This window comes from Mytilus californianus, unplaced genomic scaffold (assembly GCF_021869535.1).
Source record: "Mytilus californianus isolate M0D057914Y unplaced genomic scaffold, xbMytCali1.0.p SCAF_11, whole genome shotgun sequence".
In the NCBI taxonomy this organism is placed as follows: domain Eukaryota; kingdom Metazoa; phylum Mollusca; class Bivalvia; order Mytilida; family Mytilidae; genus Mytilus; species Mytilus californianus.
In genome coordinates, this window is record NW_026262593.1 from 35065437 (window position 1) to 35089174 (window position 23738).

Here is a 23738-nt window from a genome sequence, read left to right on the forward strand (position 1 = left end):
TTTGCTATTTCCATATTTTTTTCCTCCAGTTTACCATTTATGCCATAATATTTGGCCAATTTCTTTTTGCATTTCACTAGATAATTGTATTTTTGTTTTAATTGTTTTACCTTTAACTCCATTTTCAATTCTTTAGTTCTGTATATTTTGTATTTCCTTAAATAATACGTTTCTTATCCACTTTTAAACAACTTTTTCTAATTTCTCTTATTCTCGAATCAATCGCCTTTTCTTACCTTTAATTGAGAGAGTTGTGTACTTAATCTCTTTACAAACATAGTTCCGATATCATCTACAACAGAAAGTAAGTAAGCCTTTAATTCAATTTAACAAGTTCATGATTTTTTTATTGATTCAATTTCCGTGACATTCCTATCTTTAATTCTAGAAGTATTCCGTTGTACATTTCTAGTCAGAGGAATATTTTGAATATATCTGGTATAAGGTATGTATAGTTTTTCAAAATGTAGATTAATTTTCCTGAAACCTTGAAAAAATTGATACAAAGCACAGTATAACAAAGTAATGTAGTGTTATTATTATTCATGTAAATTTTTGCCTCATATCAAACCTATTTATTCTAAACTGTTCAATAAATTTTACCTTTGTGAGATCCAAACTCTTCTTCAAATTTGGCCTGGTTTTCAGACACAGGAAGGTCAATCATTTCCACAGACATGATGTATGCCATAGCTTCCTCATTAGTCCATGATACTTTACCTGTCAATTTAATAAGAACTTCATTTCACTCTTATGCAAATATTATGTGTATTGCTTTAGCTAGTGGTAACTTATCCAAACTTTATATTTTTAATCACTTCAACACAGATTCAAATTATTTTTTTCCAATACACCTTATCACTATTTGTCTGCCATTACTGGACATCACAAAAGTTCCCATAAAATTTTGAAGTCATCATAGAAAATATCTGACGCCACAATCAAAAAGTGATTGTTGTATGACATCAATAGTTGAAGAGGCACAGATTTCCAAATAGCAATAAGGTCTATTCTTCATTCATAAAGTTACATCTCACTAAATGTCTTATATTCCTTAACAAAAAATCAAATAAGATAAAAAAAAATTTCAAACTTGTATGTTTCTTTATTTGGTATGTAATCTTCTATTGTATTATTTCTCTTGGATTAACTAAATGAAAGCATACATGGAAGTACGTTTTTTTTCAAAACACCTCTTAAACTTGTTTAATTCAAAATATGAAAAAGGAGATGTTGGGTATTCATCAATAAGACAGCAACCCAATGATACAAAACACATCTAGATTAGTCTTTCTATTTACCCATTTTCTGTACCATCTGTAGAGAGTAATCTTCTGACTGTAAAGCCAGTTTGTATCCAATTCTACCATCTTTCTTTCTCACTAAATATCCATATGCCTGAAAAATATAGTACCATGCTGTACAATTTAAACTGGACATCTTTCACTGTATATGCATGCTTAGCAATAAAAGCGCTATCCCTTTCCTTTTTGTGTATTTTTTTGCTGTGCATGTACTGATTTTGTGTCATGGATAGATACCCCATATCCTTTGTTTTTCTATTATATAAATTAATCAAGAATGCATTAGTTGTCATGCTAAGCATACCCCACTTGTAATTCAAAGTATCTGGAAACAAGAAGAAAGTGTCTGACATATCCATAAGGGGTTCACACTTTATAAACGTATCACTGTTGAGCTGCTGACCAATATAAAGTCATTCTTTTTTAGTAGTATTGGAGGAAATGTGTGACAAAAAATTAAAAGTTTCTTAAACATATCAGAAAGTTTAAAGTATCAGAAAGAAATTAATTAATTGACAGATGGAAAAAGTGCTCACAGGTAACAAGTCATTACTGTCAAACTGCAGACACTGACTTTATGATGAAGAACAGCAATAAATGCACTGTTCCTGACAAACATATGTGCTGGACTAAAATACAAACAAGGCAACTGCAATAAAGCAACCTCTCTTAGAGTAGATGTATAATTCAATATACACTTACTTATATAGATCCCTAAAAGAATGACTGCCTTGAGGCCCAAATCACTCATTACATTATGCAAGACCTACTAAACCAATAACAAAATCAATTAAACTTGTCAGAAATTCTAATGCACATAATGTATGCTACTTATTCTGTATTTATACTAATCTAGCATCCCAATCCTGTAAAAGTACATTGTTAACCACTGAATCTACACACAATCTTTGTGAATTGATCATGTGTAAGTCATATGACATTCATACACAAGTTGTATTACAGTCATTTTTACAACTTTACCTTAAATGGCAAACCATGGCTTGGACCTGCACTTATTTTCTGTTTTAAATCTGTAATTTCACCTCCAGACTCAAGGTCATATCCAGTTAAGGTCAACTCCTACAAAATATAAACAATCCTGCATAAAAAAAAAGTGTACATGTTTCATATTTTCATGTAAGTATTTTTTTTAATATATATGGTGTTTTGTGTGCTGTACTTATGTATTCAAATATGACATGTATGATTTGAGTGTAAGTGCATAACATATACCTAAATGTATACACACTGAGATTAACAATTCATGGTTAAGATCATTCAATATTTGTTTTTACATGGGTTAATATGAACATATGACACTGATACAAATGGGTATCTCGTAATACACTCAGTTGAGTAGACTTAAGACCAGAATATTAACATGTTGAGTGTGAGTAGTAATTGGAAGAGGATCAAAAGATTGGAAGAACAAATATGTTAAACATTTGCAAACATGTAAGCAAACAAAAGAAGAATGTGTCTGAGGACACAAATGCCCCCTCTCTAGCTTGCTTATAGTACTTGAAAATACTTTTTGAGAGCATTTGATGCCACTGCTATTTTTTAAAGAGTTCTATTGTTCTAGTCTTGGGTCATAGCATTATGTATGAGTTTCATACATGAGGCAAACTTTAGGAAAAGTTGAGTGCAGAAACCAAAAAAAGTGCAATTTTCCAAGTTATAAAGGGCATAACTCTAGAACGGCACGTAACTCACTGTCCCCATTTGAACTCTGTCTGCAAGTTTTGATTCTTAACATTGTGTATGAGTTTCATAAAATTTGAAAGAGGAAAACTTAAGTTAGAGTGCAGAAATGAAAATGGGATGTACGAAAGGACTGAAGGAAGGACATTCAAGGGTAGCACTTAATGCCCCCTATGTCTAGCCAAGGGGGCATAAAAACGGGCGCCTCAACAGACTTGAAACAAATAGAACTGTTCATTTGTACAATGCATGAAAAAGAGTCACTGAAGCAAATACATCTCAAAGCTCATGAATAATATGCTGACAAGTCTGAATCCTTGTCAGTGATTGTCTGATGTTATGTCGTACTGTTTCTTCTCATTATAAGAAGTTAGAGAAGCTGGGAGAACTTTGGTGATCTCATACATTTATTCCAAACCTATCTAGACTCAAGGTGACTTAGAGCTTGCCATATGGCATAGACAATTATATTTTGTTGAAGACTGTATGTTGAACACAAGATATTTTGATTTTTTGTGTATATGAGTTGTGATACCCTGTATATAAGGTATCTAATAATAATTACCTGATCTCCAGACTTCTGTAATGTCAGGAGAACTTCTTTATTTTCCAGCTTGGTCACTTCTGCTGCTGATACCTACATGTATGATACAACAGGTGATCAATAACAATGTCTGTCTCATTAAATATGTGCATAATCATAACACTTGAGCACTTTTATAAACAGTTTCAAATAGTTGAACATCAATTTGGCTGCATTGGCAGGAAATAAAACATTTTCTCCTAATTTTCATCATTTTGGACCATGCAAGACCCTCATGGGTAGTCAAGGTCGTTAAAAAAAAACCCTCGTTGTTGTCCTCATCACAACAGAATACCATTGACACATTGAGAGACCATGATGATTTATTTGAAAAATTTATGGTCGGTAAACTGGTCTAAATTCAAGGTCAGTCTTATCAAAGTTACTGAACAAGCTGAAGGTCAAATTGGTGTATTTTTTGTGATTTGTAAAAAAATTGATGTAAATACCAATTATAATCATTTTGAAGATAAATTTCTTTAGAAATGTGACTTTAGCATAAGGAAAAATTATTTGTTTTAGCATTTTTAATAATTTGTATTCCAATAGGTATTTGAATTTGCATCAAACAACCAATTAGATAAATAAAAACAATCATTGAGAATTATGACTGTTTGCAGATTAAATTAATCATAAAATAAAAAATTAGGTACCAAAATTTCCATGAGTCTTATGTTTGTGGCCACGGTACACCTGTTTTCTTTGAGTACTCCATGTAAAATAAGGAATCTACAGTCAAAACTTACAAACTAATTAACAGTAGCTTATTTCATGTAAAGACTGATATTGTTTTTAACTTACACTTGGTAGCTGCTTAACAACTTGCAACTCATTCTTCACTATCTTCAAAATAGCTAAATCATTTCTCCCAAGTCTAATCAACAGTTCAGAGTAGTCTCCCCTGTTAGAAACTGGTTCCAACACAACTGTTCCAGAAGGAGTCAGACCAAGCTCCTACAATGAAAAACCACAAATATTTCTGATGTTATTTACAATATACTAAACAATTACAAATATGTGTACGTGCCATTTATCTTAACTTTGAGTCAACCAATCTCAACATCACAAAGCCATTAATCAGACATTTCTAATAAGTTCAATAGAATAATAGGGACAAATCAATCGACAGCTAGCAAATAAAAGAAGAATGTTTAAGGACACGAATGCCCCCGCTCAAGCTTCAAACAAACGAAAATGGAACGGACAGACAGATGGAAAGAAGGACAGTCAAGGGTAACACTTAATGTCCTCGTTGCCTAAGGCGGAGGCATAAAAAAATCAGAATAGTGCTAGGGGCTGTCTTGAACTTAAAGTGCAATTTGAAGTGTAGATTTTTGTCATGTGTTTTAGTCTAATTGTGGCTTTGAAATGAAGAACACCAATAAAAATCTTGTTAATTTTGGCTTTTGTTTTTTCAAAGATGACAGGGATTTTGTTTCATGATGTAATAAACCTTATCCTTCTTTTCCATTCCAATTTATTATCGTCCAACTCATTTCTGTACCTTTTTCAAATTTAAATATGGACCATAAGTTTTAAGTATCCCTGTGGCTCTTAAATAGTTCTTTAGTTTTTTAAATTATTATATCATACACATGTCACTACAATGGCAACAAGTTGCCTCATTTCCATTTAGTTTAATTTTATCATCAATTGTACACGTGTTATAAAATGAAATATTCCGATCAGCCATAATGATTTCAATAACTGGTCCAGAAAAATCTTTCTGTAACAACCTCAAATCATTTACAATGGACTTTAATCAACAGGGCAAGCAAAAATCAAACCACAGTTCTAATGTAGCTGCATGCCCATGTTGGTTGATAAATTATACACATGGTTATCAACTTCGTAAGCCAACAATGAAATAAAGAACAAATGATAAAGTATATATATTTTAATTCATAACAAAATATGCCACATGAACAATTTATCAAGTCACTGCAAGCACTTGACAATTTGACGGTCTCCATAAAAAAAAATCCAGATTTAATTTTTTTTTCACGCTTGCCCTGAAACACTGAAAAAATACATACATAAAGCGCACCTGAGTATAACAAGCAGGGACAATGACAGAGAAAAAAACCTGCGGCTTATTTAACGGTATATATTTCAAAAACGCCTTTGATCTCCATATGATACCACCATTGGCCTCAATGTGATAAAGCAGTTCATAAACAATGTCATTATAATAAACTTACAGATATATCTGTTGGTTTGAAGACAGGACCACTGACCAGGTCTAACAGTTGTAATGTTGAGGTGTCCTGTTTGAAGCATAAGTAATAACTGCTGTCTACAACCTCACAGCTAAAAAGATACAGTCAAAATAATTCACATGGATATCGGCTATTTTTTGTAATCTAATACAAGATGGTTGAACTTAGCAGTAGGGTTGTAAACAGTGCTAACAAAGTTATTCCCATTATAAATCTATGGACCTACAACAACAAACTATATATATACACATTATAAGCAATTATATATCTACTATTTTCAGTTAATTTCTTATTCCATCTGCATACAAACTTATCCAGTTGTTATCTGTCAGAAATATTAAAGAATTAAATAACTTAGGTATATTTTTAAATCAGCAGAAGAAAAAGGAATTTAATTGCATTACATAGTATATTTGTTCTCACATATTGTGTTTATTAAACTATATCATTCTATGCTCATATTTTGTATTACCTATTATACAATTACTGTCTTTTGATGAGGTAAATATGCGGTTTTATTGACTTTTGAAAAACTGATATTCACTGAGGCCGACGGCCGAAGTGAATATCAGTTTTTCAAAAGTCAATTAAACCACATATTTACCGAAACAAAAGACAGTAATTGTTTTATTCCATATTCCGAGAGAAAACAATGTATTTAATGACAAATATTTACCCAAACCAATTGTACATCAAACATTTGACCATAACGTTACATGTAAAAGCGTGTGACGTTTAGAGCGGTGAATAACACTTTTCTCCAGGTGAATATGCTTTTTTATTTAAAATCCAATTCATATAGAGAAACCTACTAAAATAATACTAATATGGAATAATATATTTTATTTAATGTACACCATAATTATATTTATATATTGTGTATCTCAAGAATATGTTGTAAAAATTCTTAACATTATGTGTATGTATCCTATAAGCTGTATTGCTTTTGGAATAAAGTATTATTATAATTATATTCATACTGGTGTAGTTTGAGTGCACATGTAATTCAGAATAAAAATACTACATGTATTGCTAAAGTGCCTTCATTATGTTATGCACAGAAATATTTTGTTATTGTTAATGCTAAAGTTTTTAATTGCTCATTTTATTTTGAATCTGTGCATCTTTCCAATTACAATAATACAAGTTTGTAATTAATTAATGTCCAGAACTTTTCATACATTCCTTATGTTTGAATGGTTTATCAACTCTGATAAAGCAGTAGGATTCTTTATTGAAAGGACACATTTTTATGAAGGAAAATCACAACTGAAATTATGAATAGAGTTTTTTTAATTGGTAGCCAAATACTGTCTCATTCACAACTTCAATAAAAACATTGCAATAATTAATGAATTTACATTAGTTGTAAAATACTTTTATCCCTCCTTAAACTGTCACTTTTTGCATCTACTTCCTTTTTTAACAATAGAATGAGCATACTTTCAACATGGATAGAAAATTTAAGACCTCAAATGCCTCATTTTATATTCAATTCAGACATTTTGTCAGCACTAGGACTAAACTATTGAATCATTTACATGGTAATTTAAGTGAAAATATAATGACACAGCGAAGGAAAAATGAACTTTGATTCAAGAGATCAAGGCAGTAATCTTGGATAGTACTGTTTCTAAAACTAGTTCATACTATGTAATAACAAATAATCTAGTTGTAGACAGTACATAAAAGTGATATTTAGTTAGAGTAATTTCCTCACCTAGTTTCCTTGGAAATCCATGCAGCAGGAATTGACTTCTGTGAACTGATAACTCCTTCATTATTGGCCTTAACTATGGTTACATGTGCTCCAGCTAAGTGACCAATGGCTATTACCTCATTTCCTCTTACTATAACACGGTCAAATACAGTTCCATCACTAAAACATATAAGGGAGATATAATAGTCAGAGTCTTCATATTCGGAAGTCACAGATTATAGCCGAGTAATTGTAATGCAAGTTCAATCACTTCTTTACACAAGAGTGCACACGCTGAAATGTCTCGCCTTCTTTACTAACCATTGATTTTATGTTGATAGTCCTAAATACAAAGCTTTACTACAAGTAACACATAAACTTAACATGATCCAAGAAAATGAGGTCAAGGTCAGATAAACCAAACGAGAAATACATGTACACCTTACAATCATTCAATAAACCAAACATAGTTGACCTATTGCTTATTGTTTCTAAGAAACAGTCTTAAACAAGAAAACTTAACATGGACCAATGAACCATGAAAATGAGGTCAAGGTCAGATGAACCATGCCAGACAGACATGTACACCTTACAATCAATTTAGGCATTACATATAGTTGACCTATTGCTTATAGTATCTAAGAAACAAACTTAACCATGAAAACTTAACATTGACCAATGAACCATGAAAATGAGATCAACGTCAGATGATACCTGCCAGACAGACATATACACCTTACAATCCTTCCACACATCAAATATAGTTGATCTATTGCTTATAGTTGAAGAAAAACAGACCAAAACACAAAAACTTAACACTGAGAAATGAACCGTAAAAATGAGGTCAAGGTCAAATAAAACCTGTGAGACTGACATGTACATCATTAAATATTTCCATACACCATTTATAGTTGACCTATTGCATATAGCATTAGAAAAACAGACCAAAACTCAATAAAATGCTCCGCAGGGCGCAGCTTGATACGACCGCAGAGGTCGAACCCTGAACAGTTGGGGCAAGTATGGACACAACATTCAAGCTTGATACAGCTCTGAATTTGGATTGTGATTAAATATTTGACACAGCATAGGTTTCTGACACAGAATGAATGTGGTCTAAGAACTTAAATATTTTTAATTGGACATTCACCTATTATGGTCCAATATCCAAAATCTAAATACATGGTTAGATTCAGCATATCAAAGAACCCCAAGAATTCAATTTTTGATGAAATCAAACAAAGTTTAATTTTGGACCCTTTTGACCTCAATGTGGACAAAGTTGATAATGGGGCCCAAAAATCAAAAATCTAAATACATGGTTATATTCAGCATATCAAAGAACCCCATATATTCAATTTTTGTTGAAATCAAACAAAGTTTAATTTTGGACCCCGATTTGGACCAAATTGAAAACTGGGCCCATAATCAAAAATCTAAATACATGTTTAGATTCAGCATATCAAACATGTCAAAGAACCATAAGAATTCAATTTTTGTTAAAATCAAACTAAGTTTAATTTTGTAACCTTTGGACCTTAATATAGACCAATTTGAAAACGGAACCAAAAATTAAGAATCTAAATACACGGTAAGATTCGGCATATCAAAGAACCCCAATAATTCAATTTGATGAAATCAAACAAAGTTTAATTTTGGACCCTTTTGACCTCAATGTGGACCAATTTAAAAATGAGGCCCAAAATCCAAAAACTTAATACACGGTTAGAATCAGCATATCAAAGAACCCCAAGAATTCGAGAATAAAACCCCATTGAAATTAGTCAAGAAATAAGCAATTTATACGAAGTATCTTCTTTTGCACAATACTGTGCAATTGAATATTTCTTGCTATTGCGCAATACTGTACAATTGACAATTTCTTGCTATTACGCAATATTGTGCTATTGGATATTTCTTGCTATTGCACAATACTGTGCAATTGAAGATTTCTTGCTATTGCGCAATACTGTGCAATTGAAGATTTCTTGCTATTGTGCAATACTGTGCAATTGAAAATTTCTTGCTATTGCACAATACTTATTATATAATAATTCACACATCCTGTTTGGTGTGTATCTCCTACCATATCATTATTATTTGCTTTTAAATATAAAACAGAAATAACCAACTTAAAATGGAAAATTTTAAAAGAAAAAAAAAGGAAAACCCCCCCCCCCCCAAATCTTTTGAACCCCCTTATGATTCATCACCCCCAAACTCAATCCCAGCCTTCCCTTTGTGGTATGGTACCTTGCAGTACAATTCAGAAAGATCCATACACTTACACACAAGTTATTATCATGAAACTAGAAAAATGCTTGTTTTTTGCCCCTTTTTTGGCCCCTAATTCCTAATATTTTGAGGCAATTACCCCCAAAATCAATCCCAGAATTCCCTGTGTGATATGGAACCTTGTAGTACAATTTCAGAGAGATCCATACACTTGAACACAAGTTATTGTCTGGAAACTAGAAAAATGCTTATTTTTGGCCCCTAATTCCTTAACTGTTGGTACCATAACCCCCAAAATCAATCCCAACCTTCCTTTTGTGGTATTGAACCTTATGGTAAAATTTCATAGAGATCATTCACTTAAACTAAAGTTAGAGTGCGAAAACCAATGTGTCTTCGGACGACGCCGGACGACGACGCCAACGTCATACCAATATACGACCGCAAAAATTTTTTGCGGTCGTATAAAAACTAAACTTTGACCACTGAACCATGAAAATGAGGTCAATGTCAGATGACACCTACCAGTTGGACATGTACACCTTACAATCATTCCATATACCAAATATAGTAGACCTACTGCTTATAGTATCTGATATATGGACTTGACCACAAAAACTTAACCTTGTTCATTAATCCATGAAATGAGGTTGAGGTCAAATGAAAATTGTCTGACGGGCATGAGGTCCTTGCAAGGTACGCACATACTAAATATAGTTATCCTATTACTTATAATAAGAAAGAAATTAACATTACAAAAAATGTTGACTTTATTTTCAAGTAGTCACTGAACCATGAAAATGAGGTCAAGGACAATGGACATATGACAGACGGAAACTTCGTAACATAAGGCATCTATATACAAAGTATGAAGCATCCAGGTCTTCTAGCTTCTAAAATATAAAGCTTTTAAGAAGTTAGCTAATGCCGCCGCCGCCTGATCACTATCCCTATGTCGAACTTTCTGCGACAAAACTCGCAGGCACGACAAAAACTGTCAACTGTAGAGCCTACCATACAGCTAGGTCGCTGGTCCATTGTTGAAGATGTATGATGACTTCTTAATGTCTATTTTGCCTCAATCTGATTGAAATACACATCCTATGTCCATGCTACCCTTACAAGTCTGTGACAATGCTCCGTTTTACTTTCTGTTTTAAAGACCTTCAGGGATCCTCTGGTTTTGTCGTAATGATACACACCTTCAATATCTTGGCCGATATTATAATTACCAGAACAGAAAGTAGAACGTTTTCATATCCTTGCAAGTAAAGTGAGTACCAGTACACAGGACATGTACTTCAATCAGATTGTATTTTGCCTTGACATCTTTTTTGTGTCCATGGGTTGCTGTCTCATTGACATGACTTACTCCACATCTTCATTTATAAAGAAATAAGATTCTTTAAACATACCGCCAAAGATGGAAGCATTTGATGATAAGAGATATAAACTGTTGACACAGACTGACAGAGTTTATGTCTCGCCTGTCGGCATAAATTTCAGAAAAAGACAATCTGATGGACAGAAATATTGCTAATTTATTCAATGTCGCTGCACTAACTAGTAGGTAGGGCCACCAAATGGTTGACAAACTGAGATGTGCAGACAGCAATGTAACTTTATAGAAAATATCGTCTATTGTAAGTAGTTCCTATCAAACTAACTTAATCATAAAACTTAACAATGAAAATTGTTAATTGATTGAAAGTCACTGTACCATGACCTAGGGGGGCAGGGCCTTAAAATAGTCGTCAAACTGATATGTACTGATAGTAATGCAACTTTAAAGAAAATATCATTGATCTATCGCAAGTAGTCAATATCGAACTAACTTTATTAAGCAGAAAACTTGTCATTGAAAATTGCTAATTACTTGAAAGTCATTGAACCATAGCCTAGGGGGCAGGGCCTCAAAATAGTCGTCAAACTGATATGTACTGATAGTAACGCAACTTCAGACAAAATATCATTCATTTATCACAAGTACTTCCTATCAAACTAACTTAAGCAGAAAACATAACATTGAAAATGGCTAATGAAATCAAAGTCACTGGACCATGGCCTAGAGGGATGGGCCTCAAAATTATCGTCAAACTGATATGAACTGATAGTAATGCATTTTCATACAAAATATCAATGATCTATAACAAGTAGTTCTTATCAAACTAACTTAAGCAGAAAACTTAACAACTGTTGACACCGTCATCGCTGTCGCTGGAAAAGCAATCCCTATGTCTTGCTTTCCGTGACTTTCGTCGCAGGCGAGACAAAAACAGCTCTTACCTGTTTGGCAGTGAAAATTTCCACTTCTGTTTTCCATTCATTAAATCATAACTATATACTCCATAATGTGTCAGTGCTATCACTTGATCTGAAATAGTTTCATACCTTTGAAAGTTAATGTCATATTCATCAATAAATGACCTTTGACATATAGAATGATTGCATTTTTGTTTTTGATACTGTATTTTCAGCAAGAACATCAAGCGAGCTCAATTGGGGAAAACTGAATTCGTCATTATCAAAAAATAAAATGCCATTACCGGTAATTTTTTAAACTGGCAATTTGTCTTAGAAATATTTTTTTTATGTCTATTGGGGTAGAATAGGCAATTACACAAAGTAGTTTAAAACTTTTCTTATGCTGACAAAAATTTGCAATAGTTTTTTGCATAAAAGATGTCTCTTGCATTTTATTGATAAAGGTAGGCCAATGGATATGAAAAACGTGACACAGCTTAATATTTTTGAGTATCACCTCTTTTCCACAATAAAAAAAAACTATTAGGCAATTGGATCTAATAGAAAATGTACATGTTGCTGATTAAGTGAAAATATTTGTCAAATACAAAGATATGCAGTATATCTTAACCATATCCAAGTATCTAACCGACTTAAAATGTTCTTAAAATGTAAAATTCTTTAATCCTTTGTTTTTTATTTGATTAAGTTTCCTTATCTGAGAACTTAAAATTTATGCATCCAATCAAGCAACTCACTCCTGCTGGTTTCAAATATCACATCACATTCCCTGTTTCAACCAGAAAAACAGAGTTAATTATATATAGTAATGGGAAATCAGCAGAATATTAATTTTTAATGATGGTAACTTTCTTCATCTCCAACAAGAAAATATTCAACACAAAATACACCAATGATGAGTTCTAGGACTTTAATGCAACTGACCTTATTTCTAAGATGGTTGAACTAATGCTATTTGATAATCCCATTTGCTGTAACTGTTCAAAATTATATGCAAAAAGATTTATTTTCTTTAAATGCAAATAGATCAAAATTAGCGTATAAATATAGAATCCACCACTGCATCAAGCGTGATATGATATTTATCCACTAGAGATAGTTAAATTTTAAAATTTAATTGGCAAGGCTCGCCGAGCGTTTCAAATATCTAAAACTTAACTGTCGTGATTGGATAAATATCATATTGCACTAGATTTGGTGGGGGAATCTGTTTCTCTAATGATTTTAGGACGATATGTAGAAAAATTTAATTTATCTTTTCGAAAGATCTGCAAAACGATGTGTTCCTTCAATGTGACGTCATCAGGCATGGTCACCTTTTTTCATGATGTCACAATGGGAATTTCAGAGGAAAGCAAGAAAATTTGACGTCATAATCGAATTTTAACCAATGAAGAACTGAGATCAAACGAACCACATGTTGATTAAATAAAAATAATCAACAGGTCGGGAAAAGGATAAATCGGGTAAGAATTAGAGTATAAATTAGCTTACCATTGCCTTTGATCTTTATATCAGCACTGAAAAAAGAGAATAGATATATAATAATTCATCTTGTTAATACATTATATATTTAGTGGAATAAAATGTATTTCAAAATAATAGTAAACAAGATATAAATTCAAAGTCTTGTTGTCAAATACAAAGCTATGCAGTATATTTAACCAGATCCATGCATCTAGCTGATTTTACATTTTCTTAAAATGCAAGTTCATTAAAGTTTTCGGTCCAAGGAATAACTATATTGTATTTTATAAATCCTTGCTACTTCCTGCCAGTGCTATAGTTACTGCAAATGAGTTTTCTTAATGACATAGGGGGCAGATATTTACACACTGTATCCAGAGAATTTTTAGCAGACATAATTTTTTAAGATGTCATATATATATATATATATATATATATATGTAATAAGCAGTTTGCACAGGTCTGCTTTCATCAATATAGCTGATTTACACAGCAAAACAGTTCACTGCAGAACAAGAATGTATCCATAGTACATGATGCCCAACTCGCACTATTATTTTCTATGTTCAGTGGACCGTGAAATTGGGGTCAAAACTCTAATTTGGCATTAAAATTAGAAAGATCATATCATAGGGAACATGTGTACTAAGTTTCAAGTTGATTGGACTTCAACTTCATCAAAAAGTACCTTGACCAAAAACTTTAACCTGAAGCGGGACAGACGGATGAATGGAGGCACAGACCAGAAAACATAATGCCCCTTCAACTATCGAAGGTGGGCCATACAAATTTCTAATTCTCTGGCAAGTGCAAATAATTTTCCACAAAAATTTCCAAGCTTACAGAAATAAATGTAGTACTGGTAATTGCAGGAATTCATATTAAAATAGAACTCTGACTTAACTGGCTACATACTATCTACCCTTATCTCACTATGCAATTTGTGAATATTTATCCAGCTAAACATTCCAGTATTAACTTTATCCTATCTCATTACCTACCCTGGTCTAGCTATGTGATGGACTGTATTTTCCCAGCTGAGGGCACCAGTTTCAACTTTCCAACTCCTAACATATCTCCCTCCACCACAAACACCAACAAAATCTATTTTAAAGAATATTTATCCATTGTTAAAATCTACCAGTAAAGAGAATGTTTTGTTATTGTAAATTCAGAAATTATTGTGAGGTTTTCATCAATGTGAATAATGCAATTGGTGAATATCCAAATAATAAGAACTCACATTCCGATATCTGATACATATATCTGTATGCAGAATTTCCTTAAATCCCAATAAATAATCTCACATTTTCGCAATATTAAATGCCCTAAATAATTTCTGAATTTACAGTAATTAGAGTATGAACATGGTCAGAGTAAAATTTCATCAAGAAGCAAGACATAAAATATTAAGACAATATTGTAGATTTTTTTAATAAAGGTACTAGTCTAAATACTCTTTTTTTATATTTATGTTTTTTTTAATTATCTCCCTTTTATGCATTCTGTAATAAATGCTCTATCTGTATCTTCCTATTTGATTTTACTTCACTTTTGATTCCTATGTATTTTTTAACCTTTATAAGAGAACTTTAATAAATTGAAATCATTGAAAGGAAAATATCCCCATTAGCAGTGATTTTATAACAGGAGAATATAAAAACATACCATATGTTGAAATTTTGCAAAAAAATCAAAAGAAAACGGTAAGAAACAACCATCTTTCAATGCAAGAATTATGTTCTAATCCATATAACAGACTTAAACATTTGAAAAATTTGAGTAAACAAATCATAAATTGTAAAAAAAAAGAAAGGTCAATATCATTTTTAAGCCAATCAAGAAATGGACAAATATCAAATTCTCCCATGTAAGCTCACATTTATCTTGATGGAATACTGCATCAATAGTTCCTCTGTCATTGTCTTCTAATATCTGTCTCCATGCTACAATACAAAATCATTAGCATTGCCATATGTGCATGATGAAAGCATATATATTTTTCAACTTTATTCAGATTAAGATGGATGGGTATGGCAGAAGCTGATATTAAACACTTGCAAAAGACACTTTACTTGGTGCCCACTCTTTTTGACAGTTTTTGTATGCTTTCCAAGTTAAATCATTTTTGATTTTATGAAAAAAATAAGATCATTCTGAACATATACCTGTTTTTCTCAACTTGTATATATCAGAGGGGAAATCCCTTCAAAGACCAGGAAACAAAAAAACAAACGTTTATAACAAAACTTCTGGAATTTCATGCCACAACTGACATGACTGTTACTTGAAAAACATGGTTCTGGGATAATATCAACACATTATAAATTCTGTCTAGCAAAGAAATCTAAAAAATACTGTTATTAATTTCCAATTTCAATAAATGGGCTATTTCCAAATAAAACATCATATCTGGCACAGAAATCTATCATAAATCATCCTATAATTACCATAAACAACACAAACATTTGGACAACTTTAGGGCACATCAAGAAATAGGTTTTAAAACTCGGCTGGGAATTACTTATGATCAGTATCTACCCATGTAACTGACAGAAATTTTCATATCATAATAATTTAATTTTGGATGCAAGAGGTCTTCTGATTAGCTGAAAGTTTTTTGTCTATCAGCTCAACGACATAATTTTGCCATGTGAATGTGACGTCATCAACAATTTTTAAAGATTTACTCCTTAAAAATGGAATTTAGAATTAAATTATAAGGAATGACTGTAATAATTTTTTCTGTCTAATCGAATAACCTCAAAAATGTGGTGCACACTTTTAAATTACGCCCTACATGGGTTATTCAGTGAGCACCACATTTTTGATGTTATTTGTTCATAAAAAGAAAAAATATTACAGTAATTCCTTAAATGATGTTCAAATCTCTACATATTTTTATATATTACTATAATGTCCAATACCATATGGATACCTTTACAAAATCAAAGGAGTTAGACAAATTAGTTATGAAACATGATACACATGTAGCTGTTTTCATCAAAGGTCTAGCCTGGATAAATAACAGCTGTCTCCAGTTTTTTTTTGTAATCTAATTTACCTATAGATCCATTGTAGACATGTATTGAAGCTAAAACATTTTTATCTGTGGTAACCAGTAGCTTTTTACTTGGATTTGATTGGTCCCAATACAATCTCTCTACTTTTCCTATATATCTTTGTGTCCTGTGAATAAATAATCCCATCATTAATCTCAGTATATACATGTACTTGGACACAATAGTCTGAAATATATATGTGTAAAAAAAAAAAAGTGAGTCCCAGCCTATTCTGATGAGTCCATAAATCTTTTACTCAAATAGTTCCTAATTATTTGGCTAAGTGGACTTCCTCAAATAGAAAGGATTGTTTATCGGTATAACATTAGATTAGTCAGATTAATATGATATACTTATAAACATGATAATACAAACAACCAAATCTTTGCACCACTCCAATTCCAAACACATACAGGATAGGTTTTTACTCATTGCTGAAGGCCATACAATGAACTGTATTTGTTTACAACCTTGCCCTTAGGTGTTTACATGTCAAACAGCTAATACCATATCTCCTTATATGCACATGTAAATATATAAAAGTAATTTAACAAATAGCCTTTCATTTTAAAATAAACAGCTGCGCTATGAGCGCATGATACACCCGTCGCTTTTTCAATAGATATAAACCAGTCACCAAAGTTTCATAAAACGTGCTCAAAGCATTTTTGAGTAATTGTCTGAAAACTGGAAAATCCCCCTTTTATTAATGAATAAAACCCCATAACTTGGAAACGTAAAATCTCAAATTTATGAAAATCGAAAGGGAGCTCACATCAACAGATAAAAACAATTCACCAAAGTTTCATGAAAACTGTTCAAAGCATTTTTGAGTTATTGTCGGAAAACTGGAAAATCCCCCTTTTTTAATGAATAAAACCCCATAACCTTGGAAACGTAAAATCTAAAATTTATGAAAATCGAAAGGGAGCTCACATCAATATATAAAAACAATTCACCAAAGTTTCATGAAAACTATTTAAAGCATTTTTGAGTTATTGTAGGAAAACTGGAAAATCCTCCTTTTTTAATGAATAAAACACCACAACTCTGAAACGCAAAATCCAAAATTAATAAAAATCGAAAGGGAGCTCACGTCAATAGATATACACAATTCACCAAAGTTTCATGCAAATTGGTTTAAGCGTTTTTGAGTTATTGTCCGACATGTTGACGACGGACGGACAGACAGTGGTATACCATAATGTAATACGTCCCGCAAACGGGCATATAAAAAGGGAATTCCAAACTTTTATCACGACTGAAATTTGAGGAATACCTAAAATTCAAACAATTGACATGTATAATTAATTGGTTTCCTTTAACAACTTTATTGCCAGTAAACACACATGCTTTAAAGGTGAACACATTTTTTATATCCTCTGGTTTTATCACATTAGCATTAGCCAATCACATTATCAGTTTCATCATTATTTTGGTTTCTCTCAGATTTTACCTATACTGCAAACAATGCATAAAAACAGATGTCCATTTCCAGTAAATATACCGTTGAACCTCGTTAAGTTGAAGTCGAAGAGACTTGACAATGTATTTGACCTATCCAAGGTTCTACTCATCCAAGTTCAAGTGTATCTTCATAAATTTGGAATGCATGAAATACAGTATGAGATTTAGTGTAAACTACATGTAGATATTTTTAACAGTGTCTTTTTTAGATATGACAATATATGATTGTGTATTCCAGCTCCATATTATTTGTTTCCACTATAAATATGGAATCACTCATGGAACGAAACAAGTCCTTCCAGAAAGATCACTGATGAGGGTCGTCTGCTTTGCATTCAATTATTGTGAATTTGTTTTTTTTTAAATTCTTTTAATTATTGCAATTACTGAATTTGAATTCTAAAAATTCATTTAATCTCAGCTTGCATGGCTTGGGTCATTTGATTTATTTTAGTTTTTATATCAGGTGCAAAGGCGCAGCAATATGTTAAAGATCCTCAAGGAACACATCTGATTTGAATTTTTACTTTTACTTTAATTAGATATAAGAAGATGTGGTATGAGTGCCAATGAGACATTTCTCCATCCAAGTCAAAATTTATAAAGTAAGTCTTAATTTTTCGAAATTTCTTACTTTCCAAATTTAGACATCAATGTCAATTTACATTAATTTTACAACGACTGGACTATAAAATTTACTCTACTTAACATAGAATTCAAATCAACTGAGTTTGACTCTTAAAAGTTTATATTGCATCGATCAAAATGGACTTTCACCAGGACCGAGAAATAACCATGACTTATTCAAGCTTTCTAAAACAAGGTTCGACTGTATTGACAAGAATCACATTTTTAGATTCTTTTTAACAGCTAAGTTATAGTTATTCAGAACAATCAAGTTGGTATATGCTAGTTGTTCTGCACAGCTTAGATAGCCTTAATGGTTTGAACAATGTACATGATGTAAAGGATTTAAGGTCAACAGGTCACCTTGCTGTGCAGAATAACTAAGTCATGTAAGTTGAAAGATAACGATTTCATTGGTCAATAACTGTTTTAACACATGACGTAGTCAATCTATTTGAACATTTTGGAGAGGAAAAATTTTCAGCTAACAAGATTTTATATGTAAACGACATTGTCAATTCACAGATCCTCAGTCCTGGGAGAGTTCTCTTGTATACACAAAGAGAAAATAGGCCCTTAAAAGAAGCACTAGGTTGGTTACATATAAATTATGAACTTTTTATCTTATTTTCTGGCTTATTTCTTAAATGGCAGCGTAATTTGGAGAATTGGGTTTTAATAGCTGATCTTTGTTTCTGTTAAATTTATTCCCAGCTTTTATAAAGATTGGTGATGATTTAGAGCTAACCATAATGTGTAAATATCTCTCTATTGTTAAAAACTGAATATTGTCCAGTAGATGTCCTATGGTTACTTTTTGTTGTTGAGTTGCTGTATCATTGCCGTTTACCCCAAAGGTGACATCTCCTTTTATTTATACAGATTAAATTCCATTTGGCAAACTGTTCAAAATAGGTTCATAACAAATCTTACTCAAAGGGATTTTGAGAATAGATCAAGTGCTTTTCTTCCTTTTAAAAATATGTGCAGAGGAGATGTATGCTAAAACTTATTGGGCCAAGTAAAATGAAGAAAAAGTAATATTTTTACACCCCCTTTCCATTATCTCGATTATACTTCATGTGTTTTCTGCGACCAATTTTGAAGACTTTGTAACTCTGAAAATTTACTTTGTACAATAACTTTTTAAAAAGTTTATAGATTTAGGAAGAAGCCTTTCTCCTGTTCCTGACACTTTTACAATTTTTTATATTATTTCATATTTCTAAATGATGAAGTCATGGAAGTTTGTACAAAGTTGTTAATCATGTAAACATGGTAAAGGCAAGAGTACATTTGAACTGTGCAGTGTATCAGAGGTAGATTATGGCACAGTAAGAACGAAAAGATTTTCTTTGTCTTGTGTTAAATGATACTATCGATGATGATAGGACTCAGCTAGTGTAACAAGGTATTGGGTCTGTTTGCTCCCAATACACGTTCACCTCATGGGTCCATTCGCACCCTATTTTTATTCAAATACCGATTGAATCATTAGATGTTTTTTAGATGTATCAATCAAAATATTTATATTTTCATTAATCATGTTAATAAAATTTGGGAATTTCAAATTGAAATATTTTTTTGGGGGGATTTGATGAAGACTGTATGGACCATCAGACAAACCAGTTGACGATTTTCCACCACAATAGACTTTAAACTTGGATTACAATTGTGACTGTTATTTGAATTTAATAAATTAATTCTAAAATAAACTGTTTATATTAGTGCATTTTAGACAGTATTGGTGTGGGAATGGTGTGTAATGTAATGTTTGACATGTTTGAGGGTTGTTTTTTTTAAAATATTTTAGTGCTCTTTTAACGTTTAAATTTTATAAAGTAGTTACTCTAAACATTTAGTGCATGAAGGAGGAAACCTGTTTACGTTTTTAGAATGTCACTTTATTTTGAAACAATAAAATTTTTATATTTAGCAATACACTAACATGACTAATGAAAACACGATTAAAAATCTAATCAACACAAGACCAATAAAAAGGGTGCAAAAGTGAAATGGGGCAAACGTGAATTTGGTCGAACGGACTCAGATTCGTGTAACAAGGACACATTCTGCAGACTCACTGGGTTCTGATATCATGGCGCGTCCAGACAGACAATAACGCTTCCAGGACTCATGAATGCCAATGTGTCTTAACGAGAACCCTAATGATTTGCTCTCTTATTTCAGAAACCATCTGGCAATTAGTCTATTTCCCTGTTCACGTACAAAGCACAAGAAGTACCGAGTTGGAAGGAAAATATGTATTGTACTGCTATACTGTTACAAACATTGCTCTTTAAACTGGCATTGCACAAGGTCATGTTTTTCTCTGACTGTTAATGACGTCTTTACACTAAATCCATTGGACGTTGGATGTGTACTGATAGATATTTTAGTCTTAGATGCATGATTTTTTTTAATAGTTGTTATTCATGTTATTGGCTTTGAACTAGCTGTCAGTAACTGCAAATACTCTCAGATCTGTACTTAGCAGTCTTCACGCTGAGTGGCAGCCCAGGCAGCCCAGGCTTGTAATATTGCTCTCGGGCCTGTAAAAATCATATCTACAAGCCAACAGAATCTAACTAAAAATTTTCAAAAATTGAGCTCCGGGCCTGTAGATTTAGCAGTTCATCATGAAGACTGACTTAGTGTCTTTTTGTTGTTGGGATGCATAAGTTAAGTACCATGCCACGTCCACTCTGTGTTTTTGTTAAATGTATTTCTACTTCAATGTATCCATCTGATGAGTTAAGCCCTTTTCAACTGATTTTTATAGTCTGTTCTTATGTTCTATTGTTACACCGCTGTCACAGGTTAGGGGGCGGGTTGGTGCCTTTAAATTAGTTTAAACTGCCACATTCTATATCTGCCTGTCCCAAGTCAGGAGCCTGTAATTTAGTGGTTGTTGTTTGTTGCTGTATATCATATTTATTTTTCCTTCATTATTTTGTACATAAATCAGGCCGTTAGTTTTCTCGTTTGAACTGTTTTACATTTGTCATTTCTGGTCCTTTTAAAGCTGACTATGCGGTATGGGTTTTACTCATTGTTGAAGGCTGTGCGGTGACCATAGTCTTCAATCTTTGTCGTGATGACAGGGTAATCTCTCTTGTAAATTATCCTCTTTTGTAAAATTATGGTCACTAATGTAGTTTCTCCTTTGTACTTAAATATCGTAGATAAAAAAAAAGTAATAAAGAAAAAAAAAGTATTGAGAAAAAATTAAAATTTAAAAAATTGTATAATCAGGTAATTGAATTGACATGAACAAAAAATATAAAAAGAATGTCTATTAAATTATCCACTAAAATGGTTTGTTTCCTCTATGTACTCCGCTAATAATTGAATGACATTTTCTGCATTTGGCATATTGATTGTTAATAAATTGTCTAAATCATAGTTGTTAACAGGTTAACTGTCTGTGTCATAATTTATTTGGTCTCTTGTGGAGAGTTGTCTCATTGGCAATCATACCACATCTTCTTATCTTTATATTGTACAATTTTACAAAATAAATTACCAATCAAATTTTCCAACTTGATCTTCATAAAGACAAGAGACATGTAAAAATGCAGTAATTAGGAGGAAAAACGATACTTTTACAATACTCGAAAGCATTTTTCCCCTTCTTCCACCGGTAGCGTTTTAGTATCTTCACGTAAAAGAGTTCCTAGATTGTAGTAATTCGTCCCATACTTCGTTCGGCCTTATTCAATATTGATCTTGCAGGTAAAATGTTATGATCCTTTGAAAATAAGGTTAATTTTACAATAAATGACGCCATTATCTGAACATTTAAGTACCTAAAAAAGGGTCCTACTAAAAAGCGCCCGGGTGAAGAAAAAGCGCCCGGGGAAAAGAAAAAGCGCCCGGGGAAGAAAAAAAAGCGCCCGGGGAAAAGAAAAGGCGCCCGGGGAAAATATATATATATTGTATTGGCATGAGACAACTTTGTGTCGATGAAATAAGTTATGCACATTGATTTTTTTTTAATTTTAGACACGTATTTTGCAAATTCAGATAATAGACATTTGTAATAAAGCACAAAAACAAGTATAAATGTTTCAATTTTAACAATAATATATGAATACTATTTCGAAAGACAGATAATAATGGATCACAGTTTATGCTGAAGATTTATAAAATGTTAGACATCAAAAGACATGTTTTTCAAAAACGATATTAATATGAAAAATGCAAAAACACTGACTTAAATTTCACAGATAGATATTAATTTTATAAAATTAAAAGAGTTACAAATTATTTAAGAACGATAAAAGTGACACGCACATGTATATCAGCATCAGCAAATAAAACAATTATACTATGCATGTTAAAAGCAGGTGTTTGGTATAAAACAAATAACATTGAATCACCGATAAGCATTACAAATCGCATGCCGCGATTTAAACAGTTTTGTTTTTATAAAAAAACTATAATTAATCAGCAAATAAAGCAGTACTATACTTGTACCGTAGTTAAAACAAGGGGGTAAAAAGCAGGAGTTTGGTTTAAATTTAAAACTAAGCACTAAAACACTGATAAGCATAGCCATTAAAACAGTTTAAGTTTTATAAAAAGATATAATAAATCTATATCAGCATCTGCATATAAAACATTTACTATTATTAAAAAAGCACTAAAAGTAAAAAGTAAATATAAGACTGTTGTCACCCACGAGGGCCATGGAAGCAGAACTGAACAGACAACTCCCATCTGTTAAGGACGTCAATGGGACACCTGAAACCACAATGATAGAGTTTTATAGTTCGTTCCTATGTCGTACTGTTACACCACTGTCCCAGGTTAGGGGGATGGTTGGGATCCCGCTAACATGTTTTTCCCCGCCACATTATGTATGTATGTGCCTGTCCCAAGTCAGGAGTCTGTAATTCAGTGGTTGTCGTTTGTTGGCTTTGTTGCTGTGTTACATATTATTTTTTCGTTCATTTTTTTTTATACATAAATTAGGCCGTTAGTTTTCTCGTTTGAATTGTTTTACATTTTCATTTCGGGGCCTTTTATAGCTGAATATGCGGTATGGGCTTTGCTCATTGTTGAAGGCCGTACGTTGACCTATAGTTGTTAATTTCTGTGTCA

The 23738-nt window shown here is 32.2% G+C and overlaps 1 protein-coding gene across 2 annotated transcripts in view; it reads right to left on the reverse strand.

Annotated features, from left to right (window-relative positions):
• LOC127719975 (ER membrane protein complex subunit 1-like) overlaps nucleotides 1-22281 on the reverse strand; it is a 37565-nt gene extending 15284 nt beyond the window's left edge. For both annotated transcript variants that reach the window (XM_052226354.1, XM_052226353.1), the window contains exons 1-14: nucleotides 22159-22281; nucleotides 16541-16665; nucleotides 15357-15422; nucleotides 14478-14580; nucleotides 13504-13529; nucleotides 12031-12118; nucleotides 7531-7689; nucleotides 5793-5901; nucleotides 4393-4545; nucleotides 3574-3645; nucleotides 2286-2384; nucleotides 1302-1398; nucleotides 604-720; nucleotides 237-292 (exon numbers count right to left, since the gene is read on the reverse strand). In XM_052226354.1, coding sequence (XP_052082314.1) covers nucleotides 237-292; nucleotides 604-720; nucleotides 1302-1398; nucleotides 2286-2384; nucleotides 3574-3645; nucleotides 4393-4545; nucleotides 5793-5901; nucleotides 7531-7689; nucleotides 12031-12118; nucleotides 13504-13529; nucleotides 14478-14580; nucleotides 15357-15422; nucleotides 16541-16665; nucleotides 22159-22256 — 1368 coding nt within the window. In that variant the 5' untranslated portion in view covers nucleotides 22257-22281. The remainder of the gene's footprint in view (nucleotides 1-236; nucleotides 293-603; nucleotides 721-1301; nucleotides 1399-2285; nucleotides 2385-3573; nucleotides 3646-4392; nucleotides 4546-5792; nucleotides 5902-7530; nucleotides 7690-12030; nucleotides 12119-13503; nucleotides 13530-14477; nucleotides 14581-15356; nucleotides 15423-16540; nucleotides 16666-22158) is intronic.
• Nucleotides 22282-23738: the final 1457 nt, after the last annotated feature.